The following is a 14,997-nucleotide window of genomic DNA, read 5'->3' as shown; positions in this document are numbered from 1 at the left end:
TGTTTATTATTTTTCCATGGTGACATACTTTCCTGTCTCATTTTGTTTCCAATGTCCTCAATCTTACAATGTCATTATCCACTGTTTGCTGTTTTTCCATGGTCCATATTAGAAAGTACTTGGGCACACTTGTCATGGTAGTGACCGGCATAAGATTCCACAACTGTGATCTAGGTGCACAAGTGTATGATGCACCACAAATGTCACAAGACCCCAGCATTGGCAGAGGCCCCCACTCTCGCAGGGCGGTGCGCAGTCCTTCCGTAGCGCACTGTACCAGCCGGCCGGCAACTTATAGAGTTGGGCCCAGCCAACCTTACACTGTCTGATATTTACTTCAGCTGTGTGAGCACTAGTAGGGCAGCATCTCTGTGGCAATTGCTTCCTGTTTATAGAATACTTGAAATAACAAAGTATTGTGTTCATTATTCTCTTTATGTTCTTGTAGTCAGAATACACATGTGTTACATTATGTGGTTGCTTTTTGCATTGGGTTGTGACATGGAAGTTCTGCTTCAAACATTGGTGCAATAACAGACAGACCTTCTTACGGTCCTGCGACAGGCTGTGCTGACGTACCTCTATCCCCTTCATCTCCGGCTATGTTTTCTTCCCTGTTCCCACCACTCGACAAGGTGATAAGATTGGGAAGCGTATGAATACCATGAACAGCAACATTTCTGTGCTTTCCAAGTAGATGCAGAAGTATGTCATGCTCTGTTTGCGTTCTGGATTTACCCCACCTCGTATCAGGCATAGCAGCAGTTGGCGCCGTTACAGGAACCTTCTTCGTTGTCTTCTGGTAATTTCTGCTCATTGATATCTTCCTATTATTGCCACTGAACACATGTTGTAGCCACTAAGGTGGAAATCCACCAATGCAAGAAACAGGCCCATCAGTCTTATCATACCTGGGCTGCGACTCTCCATGGCATTAGTCGCAAGAGACATTTTGGCACATTCAAGTCAAAAGAGTCTTACATGGATGACACGGTTCACAATGTTATTATGCACTCCGCCCCAGATAAGGAAGCCCAGCAACAGATCATCCAATTAGAAAACCCTTCCCTTGATGAGATGTTTTCCATTGCCCCATTATATGAGGTCTCACATGCCACTCGCCAGCAGCTGGAAGCATGACGTGACCTTGGAAGGTGCAGAGTGGCCAAGCTGCATCCACTGTGTCCAGGGAGGATGGTGATGTGGCAGTGCAAGCTGGCTGTTGTGGCAATTTCCACGCAGCACGTAAACAGTGTTCCAGCTGCCACTCCATGTTGCCGTTTTGTGTGTCTTGTTACGCTTACGATAGATCAATGTGTCCCCAGAATTGGACAGTCTGTCGTTAAGTGTCGGAAAAAGGTCACACTGTGGTAGACTGCCAATCAACAGCACAGAAAGCACTATCAGAGAACAAGGATATGCACATCCAGGAAGTATCGTCATCAAGACTGGTTCTGGATCAGGCACCCAGCAAACTTTATATCAAAGTCTTGGCTCTCATGACACCTGTACCTGCAGGTGGACATTGGTGGAGCAATTTCCCTGCTTAATGCCCAAACATATTCAGACCTTGGTGTTCTTCAGTTGTTGCCAGTAAATAGGCACCTCAGAGATATGGTAAACAGCATCAGCAAACTTTTTCAGGTTTGATGCCTTTCAGGCCTTTGGCTTTTTACTCACAGACTCCATTCAGTTGATATCTGCTGATGACCCCTTTCAGTCATTGGAAAATCTGTGCTCTGAATTTCAGGATAGTTTTGTGGAAGGCACCATAGACTTTAAAGACCACATAACCTTGAACCAGTCAGCTCGTCCTAGATTTTTTTCGTGCTTGGCAGATTCTGATCGCCTTCCACTCCAAAGTTAAGATGGAGCTGGACCAGCTCATAACTTTCAATTTGTGATTCCCATTTCCTACAGTGATTGGGCCACACCATTTGTTATCACGATGAAGCCCTCTGGTGAACTGCAATTTTGCAGTGATTTTAAGGTCACTGTGAGTTCAACATCTGTGGTTGACACATATCTATTGCCATGTCCAGAAGAGCTGTACATGTGCTTAGCAGGGGTCAATTATTCTCCAAACTTGATCTTCCTAAACCATATAACCAGTTACGCTTCGATGAAGTGTCCAAGCATATCATGGCTTTTATTATGCCTTTCAGCCTGTATCAATACCAGTGGTTAATGTTTGGCATGGGAAAGTGCCTCCACAACTTTTCAATGCTATCTAGAACAGGTCATGTCCACTATTGTGAAATGTTTCACCTACCTGGACAACAGTCATCACTGGTCACACTATGAGTGACCATCTGCACAATCCCCGGATCCTTTTTGAATAACTTCAGACCACTTGTCTGCACTGCAATCTATAAAAGCCTAAATTTTTCCAAACCTCTCGTGAGTATATGGGCCACACCATATTACGACAGAGCATACAAACCCTGGTGAGTCTGCTCATGGTCATCACAGATTTGAGACATCCCTAATTGTTTCACAGACTGCAGGCTTTCTTGATTAAAACTGCCTATTACCATCAGTCCATTCCTGAGGCATCCATAATTGCACGCCCTGTCTATCTTCTTCTCCACAAGGGTGCTTCCTTTGTATGGTCTCCGGCATACAGGTTGACCCGTTCCATGTTAAAGGCCCCTTCAGGTTGGCATCATGTCTAGTTTTGGCCACGGACCCCTCATAGTATGGCGTGGGGATTGTCCTTGCCCATTGGAATGCACACCGCTCTGAGCAGCCACTGGCATTCGCACCCAAAACTCTCAGTCCAGCACAGGTCCATTATTCTCAAGTTGAGAAGGAAGCTCTGGCCATTGTTTATGCAGTCACCACATTTCACATATTCTTGTAAGGAACCAAAATCTAACTCATTACGGACCACAAGCTATTAGTTTCGTTATTCAGTCATTCCACCTGGCTCTCCAATTAGGCAGCGCACAGGCTGCAGTGGTGGGCATTGTTGCTCTCCAAATACCACTATGACATCCACTTTTATTCCACTGAGTGCAATCCCAACATGGAAGCCTCATCCCCACTGCCTGTCGGTCTGGACCCTAAGTTTGATAGAGAGGAGCTCACATGTTTCCATTTAAATGTTGCCTCCCACCATACGGCAGAGGGCTTTCCAATCACTAGAACCCAGGTCGCCAGGGCCACAGCTAGGGTCTCAAGGAGGTCGTCCATCTTGTCCAGCACGGTTCGTTGTTTGTGATCTGGGCCGCATTTCCAATGCACTTCGTAACTATTTTGTCTTGCGCCATTGTCTGCCAGCTTTAGACAGGGTCCTCCTCCTCTCCACAGGTGATGCAGCTCCCAGTGTCCTCGGAGTTTTTGGTAGGAGGTATTTCAGCTGTTGCACAAGAGTCATTGTGGTTTTTCCCCACACCTAAGCCTTGGCCCAGCACTGATGAGGAGCTGGAGCACTTGCTGGCTGTGTGCCACCAAAGGCCTCTGGTGACCCAGCCCTGGGTACGCATCCATATGGGTTTTGGGGGGACCATTTCTGAATGTGTTTTGGCTCGTTGTCATTGACAGTTTTCTTGTTTTCCATACATGGTTCAGTGCCTCTCGGTCACTACCGATGTTACTATTCAGGCTCTTTCAACAAATATTTTCTGTGGAAGCTCTCCCAGTTACTCTTATGTCTGACAATGGACCACAGTTTCTGACCTATGTGTTTCATGATTTCTGTGTGAAGTCAGGCATTTACCAAGTTTGCTCTCCTCCTTTTCACTCTTAATCTATCTGGGAGGTCGAGTGCACAGTTTGGACCTTTAAGGCACAGATGAAAACATATCTGCAGAACTTTCCCACCAAGGAGGCATTATTGTTGTTTTTTTTTTTTTTCTGACAGCCTACCGGACAACTTCTATTGGTTTCCGTAATCCTGCACAGTTTCTCAATGGGCACCAGCTGTGGATGCTTCTCCACCTCCTCTGCCTGGGTTCTCACCTGCCATAACATTCCACAGTTCTGCAGCTTTTGCCAGGGATGGCAGTCTGGAAAAGTGGTTTTGGTCGGAGCCCTGCTGGTTACCTGCAACCATTGTGCATCTCAATGACCACAGCATCTACACTCTCTGAACGGGAGAACCCAACCATGTCTACACTCCCCGGATGGAAGACTCCGCAGTGTCTACACTCTCCAGACGAGAAACAGGGAGGTCCAGCACCATAAAAATTAGATTTGCATCTAGGTGGGCACATGGGCGTTGATGTAAGTATATATATATAGTTAAGGCTCACCGGCCATTAGACCATATTCTTCTTTGTGGATGCACAAACAGTGCCTGAACTCTTATGGGAATCTGCAAAAAGCCGCGGGGAATGAGTATAATGGCCAGGGGTGCTATGAATATAGTGTGGGACAATAAGTTGGGAATGTGGGTCTCACAGGAGGCATGCCAGAGATAAGCCCCTGCGGTCGCACTATCCTCTGTTCATCGGTGGCTCAGATGGATAGAGCGTCTGCCATGTAAGCAGGAGATCCTGGGTTCGAGTCCCGGTCAGGGCATACATTTTCAACTATCCCCGTGGACTTATATCAATGCCTGTATGCAGCCAAAGGTATTAATTTCATTGTAATTTCATTCCAACAAGCTGCATGGTTACCGATGGACTCTGTTCTTTCGGACATGTCTGAAAGAACAGATACCATCTTCATATATATAATCACAAAATTATCCCAAACAATAAGGCACAATAAGAGTCCAGCTGCAGTTCCTAGATGCCATGCTAAGTTGCGAAGATCGTGTTGGCACAAAGCAACCTTTCCCTGATACTTTATGAAATTCTGACCACCTGCTTTCTGACCATGTTGGTGCACTCTGAGACACAAGGTACTAAATGTCTCACTGTGGCACTGTAGTGTTGAAGTTTTAGGTGTTATAGATGGTAGGCTCTCCCCAGTTTGATGTACATATTGTTCATGGCCAAAGCCTTCACTGAGGTATTTGAAGAAGTTAGTTTTCTGTATTATTGTGTTGTCTGATGGGATTGTGTCAGGTGCTACTCTGATGTATCTCATGAACTCCTTCCTGTTGACACCAATGTTGAATCCCATTTTGGGAACTGTATGGTTAAGGGAGGAGAATTAATAAGTAGCTTCTTTCACACCAGAACAGGAACACGTGAGGTTGACACAATTATTATTATTTTGGTTCAATACAGCAACCATAGTTTATACATTTTAATAAGGGTTTCTATACAATTATGTAACATGCACATCAGCATAACAGAGCTACATTCAGATATTAAAATCCATGAATTCTCTTTACACCCAGAAGATCCTTATCCTCTGGACCCTAATCTAATCCGCTGTGTACACACTTTAAACTTCGGAATTGACAGATTTCAGTGTGCCCCTTGTCCTGTTCTGTGGAGCATAATATAATTACTGTAAACCAGAAAGGCAGTCTCAGCTGCAAGTCTCAACAGTCCAAATTACATTCTCCTGTCTATTTGCATAATCTCTTCCATTCAGAAATAAAGCTGCATTGTTAGACTGGTTTTGGCACAGTGTAAATCATTTCATGTCCAGGTTTTCATAGAGCCTCCTTTATCCCTTCTTGTCTGATTTGTCATTGGGTGAGTGAATCATGTACTTTTATGAAATAATTGTAAACTTTTTGTTCTGTCAACAGTCAAGTAGCTTAGTATTATTTAACTTCCTTTGGAATTCTTAATTGTGACACGTTCTGTCAAATTATTATCCATTTCAATAGGCATCAAGAGAACTGCTGGGTAATTCTAGTAAAGAAAACCCTTTCCTGTCGGCTGAGGACACCCATACCCATGGGCAAGGAGGAGCTGGGAATACCCCCTCCCCCTTTCCCCTGTTGTTTTTGTTGTTGTGGTCTTCAGTCCAGAGATTGGTTTGATGCAGCTCTCCATGCTACTCTATTCTGTGCAAACTCCTTCATTTTCACCTAACTACTGCACCCTACATCCTTCTGAATCTGCTTACTGTATTCATCTCTTGGTCTCCCTCTACGAGTTTTACACTCCATGCTGCCCTCCAATACTAAATTGGTGATCCCTTGATGCCTCAGAACATGTCCTACCAACCGATCCCTTCTTCTAGACAAATTGTGCCACAAATTCCTCTTCTCCCCAATTCTACTCAGTACCTTCTCATTAGTTACATGATCTACCCATCTAATCTTCAGCAATCCTCTGTAGCACCACATTTCAAAAGCTTCTGTTTTCTTCTTACCTAAACTATTTATCATCCACGTTTCACATGCATACATGGCTACACCCCATACAAATACTCTGAGAAAAGACTTCCTGACACTTAAAACTATACTCCATGTTAACAAATTTCTCTTCTTCTTTCCCCTATTCTCAGGAAAAGGAAAGAATACAGTGTAGTCAGATGCTTTTCTTTCAAGAAAATGATTTAAGAGCCAGTATTCCATAGGTTTTTAGCGGGGTCAGAACTGCATCTTCTTCCTGGTTACTTAAAAGGCACACTTCATCTTACAAAATAATAAAAATACTATACACCCCCAGGTGTAGCCCTCATCTTCAGAATAATGGTTAAATTTGTGACAACAAAGCACATATTCTATCTATCTTCCCATCAGCTGGGAAGGGCAGGAAGCTACGGCGCGTACCTGAGCGACCACCATATCCAGCTGGCGGTGTCAGCATTGGATCCCCGTAGACGTGGCCACGTCCCCCTGGGGGACCTGGTTCACCTTTCTCTCCCATCACAGACACCCCTGGAGGCCCCTGACACAAAGGAAGGCAAACATCAGTAAAATTACATCAAAAGTAAAAATAAAAATAAACATTAATAATATTGTAATAATCTTTGTAGTATATTCAACCAAGGGCACAGGAAACTGTAACTTTTAACTTTATGAAAATGGAGAACAACTTTAGGTTCAAAATGGCTCTGAGCACTATGGGACTTAACTTCTGAGGTCATCAGTCCTTTAGAACTTAGAACTACTTAAACCTAACTAACCTAAGGACATCACACACATCCATGCCCGAGGCAGGATTTGAACTTGCGACTGTAGCGGTCGAGCAGTTCAACAACTTTAGGGACTTTGATTATTTTTAACTTATTATAACTGTTTTTTAAAAAAATGGAAAATCCATGTTGGAATCTCAACAGTTATGGAAAGACAAGATTGCTACTCACTGTTACAATGACATTTTGAGTTGCAAATAGGCATAATGAAAAGACTGTTACACATTTAGCTTTTGGCCAAAGCCACCTCCACTAAAGAGAAACACACATCTCTAGCTTGAGCAACCAGAAATAGTGGTCATCTGCGTGAGGTGTGCTCGCTTGTGTGAACGTGTGTGTGTTTCTCATTTTTGCCCTGAGAAATCAGAGGTAGAGGCCATGTGTGCATGAGGTGTGCTTGCTTATGTGAATGCATGTGTGTTTCTCATTTCTGATGAAAGCTTTGGCCAAAAACTAAATGGGTAACAGTTTTTTCTTGTGCCTATCTGCTACTCAATATGTCATTTTTATGGTGAGTAAGCAATCTGTCCTTTCCATAATAGTTATGATTGCTTTTAGAATAGAATATTTTTAGAATAGAATATTTTTATTAGCCTTTCAATATTTTTCATACAACTGGCTTCGTCAAAGTTTACAGAGGGTTTTAGTTTCAGTACGATATTCAAATAGTTACAGAAAGGGGAGAAAAGGAACTAAAGACCTTTTCTTCAGCATTATGTAAAACAATGTTTTATGCAATAATTAAATACACACATAAGAAAAGAATCATAGTAAATAACTAGCTTATATAATATCACAACATTTTCTTCATAACTTAGGTAAAACATATATTTTGATGATTAGTTTCTAAGAATTCTTCAGTTGTATAGAATTCAATGTTTTTAGCCAGGTTTGCAATGTATTCTTATATTTATTTAATATAATAGAGGGAAACATTCCACGTGGGCAAAATTTATCAAAAAACAAAGATGATGTGACTTACCAAACGAAAGTGCTGGCAGGTCGAAAGACACACAAACGAACACAAACATACACACAAAATTCAAGCTTTCGCAACGAACTGTTGCCTCATCAGGAAAGAGGGAAGGAGAGGGAAAGATGAAAGGATGTGGGTTTTAAGGGAGAGGGTAAGGAGTCATTCCAATCCCAGGAGCAGAAAGACTTACCTTAGGGGGAAAAAAGGACGGGTATACACTCGCGCACACACACACACACACACACACACATATCCATCCACACATATACAGACACAAGTAGACATATTTAAAGACCTGGTCTTTAAATATGTATGTGCGGATGGATATGTGTGTGTGTGTGCGAGTGTATACCCATCCTTTTTTCCCCCTAAGGTAAGTCTTTCCGCTCCCGGGATTGGAATGACTCCTTACCCTCTCCCTTAAAACCCACTTCATTTCGTCTTTCCCTCTCCTTCCCTCTTTCCTGATGAGCCAACAGTTTGTTGCGAAAGCTTGAATTTTGTGTGTATGTATGTGTCTGTTTGTGTTTTTATTGGCCTGCCAGCGCTTTCGTATGGTAAGTCATATCATCTCTGTTTTTAAATATATTTTTCCCACGTGGAATGTTTTCCTCTATATATATATATATATATATATATATATATATATATATATATATATATATATATATATATATATATATATATATATATATATATATATATATATATATATATAATAGAGGGAAACATTCCACGTGGGAAAAATATATCTAAAAAGAAAGATGATGAAACTTACCAAACAAAAGCGCTGGCAGGTCGATAGACACACAAACAAACACAAACATACACACAAAATTCTAGCTTTCGCAACCAATGGTTGCCTCGTCAGGAAAGAGGGAAGGAGAAGGAAAGACAAAAGGATATGTGTTTTAAGGGAGAGGGTAAGGAGTCATTCCAATCCCGGGAGCGGAAAGACTTACCTTAGGGGGAAAAAAGGACAGGTATACACTCGCACACACACACATATCCATCCACACATACACAGACACAAGCAGACATTTGTAAAGGCAAAGAGTTTGGGCAGAGATGTCAGTCGGGGCGGATGTACAGAGGCAAAGATGAAGTTGAAAGACAGGTGGGGTATGAGCGGCGGCAAATTGAAATTAGAAATTAGCGGAGATTGAGGCCTGGCGGATAGCGAGAAGAAAGGATATGCTGAAGGGCAAGTTCCCATCTCCGGAGTTCTGACAGGTTGGTGTTAGTGGGAAGTATCCAGATAACCCGGACGGTGTGACACTGTGCCAAGATGTGCTGGCCGTGCACCAAGGCATGTTTAGCCACAGGGTGATCCTCATTACCAACAAACACTGTCTGCCTGTGTCCATTCATGCGAATGGACAGTTTGTTGCTGGTCATTCCCACATAGAACGCTTCACAGTGTAGGCAGGTCAGTTGGTAAATCACGTGGGTGCTTTCACACGTGGCTCTGCCTTTGATCGTGTACACCTTCCGGGTTACAGGACTGGAATAGGTGGTGGTGGGAGGGTGCATGGGACAGGTTTTACACCGGGGGCGGTTACAGGGGTAGGAGCCAGAGGGTAGGGAAGGTGGTTTGGGGATTTCATAGGGATGAACTAAGAGGTTGCGAAGGTTAGGTGGACGGCGGAAAGACACTCTTGGTGGAGTGGGGAGGATTTCATGAAGGATGGATCTCATTTCAGGGCAGGATTTGAGGAAGTCGTATCCCTGCTGGAGAGCCACATTCAGAATCTGATCCAGTCCCGGAAAGTATCCTGTCACAAGTGGGGCACTTTTGGGGTTCTTCTGTGGAAGGTTCCGGGTTTGAGGAGATGAGGATGTGGCTCTGGTTATTTGCTTCTGTACCAGGTCGGGAGGGTAGTTACGGGATGCAAAAGCTGTTTTTAGGTTGTTGGTGTAATGGTTCAAGGATTCCGGACTGGAGCAGATTCGTTTGCCACGAAGACCTAGGCTGTAGGGAAGGGACCGTTTGATGTGGAATGGGTGGCAGCTGTCATAATGGAGGTACTGTTGCTTGTTGGTGGGTTTAATGTGGACGGACGTGTGAAGCTGGCCATTGGACAGGTGGAGGTCAACGTCAAGGAAAGTGGCATGGGATTTGGAGTAGGACCAGGTGAATCTGATGGAACCAAAGGAGTTGAGGTTGGAGAGGAAATTCTGGAGTTCTTCTTCACTGTGAGTCCAGATCACGAAAATGTCATCAATAAATCTGTACCAAACTTCGGGTTGGCAGGCCTGGGTAACCAGGAAGGCTTCCTCTAAGCGACCCATGAATAGGTTGGCATACGAGGGGGCCATCCTGGTACCCATGGCTGTTCCCTTTAATTGTTGGTATGTCTGGCCTTCAAAAGTGAAGAAGTTGTGGGTCAGGATGAAGCTGGCTAAGGTGATGAGGAAAGAGGTTTTAGGTAGGGTGGCAGGTGATCGGCGTGAAAGGAAATGCTCCATCGCAGCGAGGCCCTGGACGTGCGGAATATTTGTGTATAAGGACGTGGCATCAATGGTTACAAGGATGGTTTCCGGGGGTAACAGATTGGGTAAGGATTCCAGGCGTTCAAGGAAGTGGTTGGTGTCCTTGATGAAGGATGGGAGACTGCATGTAATGGGTTGAAGGTGTTGATCTACGTAGGCAGAGATACGTTCTGTGGGGGCTTGGTAACCAGCTACAATGGGGCGGCCGGGATGATTGGGTTTGTGGATTTTAGGAAGAAGGTAGAAGGTAGGGGTGCGGGGTGTCGGTGGGGTCAGGAGGTTGATGGAGTCAGGTGAAAGGTTTTGCAGGGGGCCTAAGGTTCTGAGGATTCCTTGAAGCTCCGCCTGGACATCAGGAATGGGATTGCCTTGGCAAACTTTGTAAGTAGTGTTGTCTGAAAGCTGACGCAGTCCCTCAGCCACATACTCCCGACGATCAAGTACCACAGTTGTGGAACCCTTGTCCGCCGGAAGAATGACGATGGATCGGTCAGCCTTCAGATCACGGATAGCCTGGGCTTCAGCAGTGGTGATGTTGGGAGTAGGATTAAGGTTTTTTAAGAAGGATTGAGAGGCAAGGCTGGAAGTCAGAAATTCCTGGAAGGTTAGGAGAGGGTGATTTTGAGGAAGAGGAGGTGGGTCCCGCTGTGACGGAGGACGGAACTGTTCCAGGCATGGTTCAATTTGGATAGTGTCTTGGGGAGTTGGATCATTAGGAGTAGGATTAGGATCATTTTTCTTCGTGGCAAAGTGATATTTCCAGCAGAGAGTACGGGTGTAGGACAGTAAATCTTTGACGAGGGCTGTTTGGTTAAATCTGGGAGTGGGGCTGAAGGTGAGGCCTTTGGATAGGACAGAGGTTTCGGATTGGGAGAGAGGTTTGGAGAAAAGGTTAACTACTGAATTGGGGTGTTGTGGTTCCAGATTGCGTTGATTGGAATTTTGAGGTTTTGGAGGGAGTGGAGCTGGAAGTGGGAGATTGAGTAGATGGGAGAGACTGGGTTTGTGTGCAATGAGAGGAGGTTGAGGTTTGCTGGAAAGGTTGTGAAGGGTGAGTGAGTTGCCTTTCCGGAGGTGGGAAACCAGGAGATTGGATAGTTTTTTAAGACACTATCCAAATTGAACCATGCCTGGAACAGTTCCGTCCTCCGTCACAGCGGGACCCACCTCCTCTTCCTCAAAATCACCCTCTCCTAACCTTCCAGGAATTTCTGACTTCCAGCCTTGCCTCTCAATCCTTCTTACAAAACCTTAATCCTACTCCCAACATCACCACTGCTGAAGCCCAGGCTATCCGTGATCTGAAGGCTGACCGATCCATCGTCATTCTTCCGGCGGACAAGGGTTCCACAACTGTGGTACTTGATCGTCGGGAGTATGTGGCTGAGGGACTGCGTCAGCTTTCAGACAACACTACTTACAAAGTTTGCCAAGGCAATCCCATTCCTGATGTCCAGGCGGAGCTTCAAGGAATCCTCAGAACCTTAGGCCCCCTACAAAACCTTTCACCCGACTCCATCAACCTCCTGACCCCACCAACACCCCGCACCCCTACCTTCTACCTTCTTCCCAAAATTCACAAACCCAATCATCCCGGCCGTCCCATTGTAGCTGGTTACCAAGCCCCCACCGAACGCATCTCTGCCTACGTAGATCAACACCTTCAACCCATTACATGCAGTCTCCCATCCTTCATCAAAGACACCAACCACTTTCTCAAACGCCTGGAATCCCTACCCAGTCTGTTACCCCCGGAAACCATCCTTGTAACCATTGATGCCACTTCCTTATACACAAATATTCCGCATGTCCAGGGCCTCGCTGCGATGGAGCACTTCCTTTCACGCCGATCACCTGCCGCCCTACCTAAAACCTCTTTCCTCATTACCTTAGCCAGCTTCATCCTGACCCACAACTTCTTCACTTTTGAAGGCCAGACATACCAACAATTAAAGGGAACAGCCATGGGTACCAGGATGGCCCCCTCGTATGCCAACCTATTCATGGGTCGCTTAGAGGAAGCCTTCCTGGTTACCCAGGCCTGCCAACCCGAAGTTTGGTACAGATTTATTGATGACATTTTCGTGATCTGGACTCACAGTGAAGAAGAACTCCAGAATTTCCTCTCCAACCTCAACTCCTTTGGTTCCATCAGATTCACCTGGTCCTACTCCAAATCCCATGCCACTTTCCTTGACGTTGACCTCCACCTGTCCAATGGCCAGCTTCACACGTCCGTCCACATTAAACCCACCAACAAGCAACAGTACCTCCATTATGACAGCTGCCACCCATTCCACATCAAACGGTCCCTTCCCTACAGCCTAGGTCTTCGTGGCAAACGAATCTGCTCCAGTCCGGAATCCTTGAACCATTACACCAACAACCTAAAAACAGCTTTTGCATCCCGTAACTACCCTCCCGACCTGGTACAGAAGCAAATAACCAGAGCCACATCCTCATCTCCTCAAACCCGGAACCTTCCACAGAAGAACCCCAAAAGTGCCCCACTTGTGACAGGATACTTTCCGGGACTGGATCAGATTCTGAATGTGGCTCTCCAGCAGGGATACGACTTCCTCAAATCCTGCCCTGAAATGAGATCCATCCTTCATGAAATCCTCCCCACTCCACCAAGAGTGTCTTTCCGCCGTCCACCTAACCTTCGCAACCTCTTAGTTCATCCCTATGAAATCCCCAAACCACCTTCCCTACCCTCTGGCTCCTACCCCTGTAACCGCTCCCGGTGTAAAACCTGTCCCATGCACCCTCCCACCACCACCTATCCCAGTCCTGTAACCCGGAAGGTGTACACGATCAAAGGCAGAGCCACGTGTGAAAGCACCCACGTGATTTACCAACTGACCTGCCTACACTGTGAAGCGTTCTATGTGGGAATGACCAGCAACAAACTGTCCATTCGCATGAATGGACACAGGCAGACAGTGTTTGTTGGTAATGAGGATCACCCTGTGGCTAAACATGCCTTGGTGCACGGCCAGCACATCTTGGCACAGTGTTACACCGTCCGGGTTATCTGGATACTTCCCACTAACACCAACCTGTCAGAACTCCGGAGATGGGAACTTGCCCTTCAGCATATCCTTTCTTCTCGCTATCCGCCAGGCCTCAATCTCCGCTAATTTCTAATTTCAATTTGCCGCCGCTCATACCCCACCTGTCTTTCAACTTCATCTTTGCCTCTGTACATCCGCCCCGACTGACATCTCTGCCCAAACTCTTTGCCTTTACAAATGTCTGCTTTTGTCTGTGTATGTGTGGATGGATATGTGTGTGTGTGCGAGTGTATACCTGTCCTTTTTTCCCCCTAAGGTAAGTCTTTCCGCTCCCGGGATTGGAATGACTCCTTACCCTCTCCCTTAAAACACATATCCTTTTGTCTTTCCTTCTCCTTCCCTCTTTCCTGACGAGGCAACCATTGGTTGCGAAAGCTAGAATTTTGTGTGTATGTTTGTGTTTGTTTGTGTGTCTATCGACCTGCCAGCGCTTTTGTTTGGTAAGTTTCATCATCTTTCTTTTTAGATATATATATATATATATATATATATATATATATATAAAAATACAAAGATGAGGTGACTTACCGAACAAAAACGCTGGCAGGTCGATAGACACACAAACAAACACAAACATACACACAAAATTCTAGCTTTCGCAACCAATGGTTGCCTCGTCAGGAAAGAGGGAAGGAGAAGGAAAGACAAAAGGATGTGGGTTTTAAGGGAGAGGGTAAGGAGTCATTCCAATCCCGGGAGCGGAAAGACTTACCTTAGGGGGAAAAAAGGACAGGTATACACTCGCACACACACACACATCCATCCACACATACACAGACACAAGCAGACATTTGTTACATTCGAAGTGATAACTTTCTGTCAGTTCACTCCACTTTCACTTCACAAACAGATTTAATAGAAACCCGGAACACAGAGGATGATGAAGAAGAAACAAAGGAAGAAGAAGGGGAGCAAAATGTTGTCCCTAGAAAAATTAATACGCCTGAAGAATCCATTGCATGCATAAACAATGTTATGTAATTTGCAGCACACACAAATTCTCCCCAATTGTTTGAACTATTGTATGATGCAAAAAATTGCCCAGAAAAAAATAATAACTTTGATGTCTGCCCGTGCCTGTGCATGTGTGGATGGACACGTGCGTGCGCGCGAGTGCACACCTGTCCCTCTTTCCCCCCAAGGCAAGTCCTTCCGCTCCCGGGATCGGAACGACTCCCCACCCTCTCCCTTAAAACCCATATCCCTCCGTCCTTCCCGTGATCTGAAGGCTGACCGATCCATCATCATTCTTCCGGCAGACAAGGGTTCCACGACCGTGGTACTTGATCGTCGGGAGTATGTGGCTGAGGGACTGCGTCAGCTTTCAGACAACACCACATACAAAGTTTGCCAAGGTAACCCCATTCCCGATGTCCAGGCGGAGCTTCAAGGAATCCTCAGAACCTTAGGCCCCCTGCAAAACCTTTCACCTGACTCCATCAACCTCCTGACCCCACC

At 45.3% G+C, this 14,997-nt stretch overlaps 1 protein-coding gene across 1 annotated transcript in view; it reads right to left on the bottom strand.

Moving 5' to 3' along the window:
• LOC124789721 (collagen alpha-1(XVIII) chain-like) overlaps positions 1-14,997 on the bottom strand; it is a 971,515-nt gene that overhangs the window by 124,453 nt on the left and 832,065 nt on the right. The window contains exon 19 of the mRNA XM_047257171.1: positions 6,629-6,746. Coding sequence (XP_047113127.1) covers positions 6,629-6,746 — 118 coding nt within the window. The remainder of the gene's footprint in view (positions 1-6,628; positions 6,747-14,997) is intronic.

This window comes from Schistocerca piceifrons, chromosome 3 (genome assembly GCF_021461385.2).
Source record: "Schistocerca piceifrons isolate TAMUIC-IGC-003096 chromosome 3, iqSchPice1.1, whole genome shotgun sequence".
NCBI classification, from domain to species: Eukaryota; Metazoa; Arthropoda; class Insecta; order Orthoptera; family Acrididae; genus Schistocerca; species Schistocerca piceifrons.
This window is presented reverse-complemented; position numbering and strand designations above follow the sequence as displayed.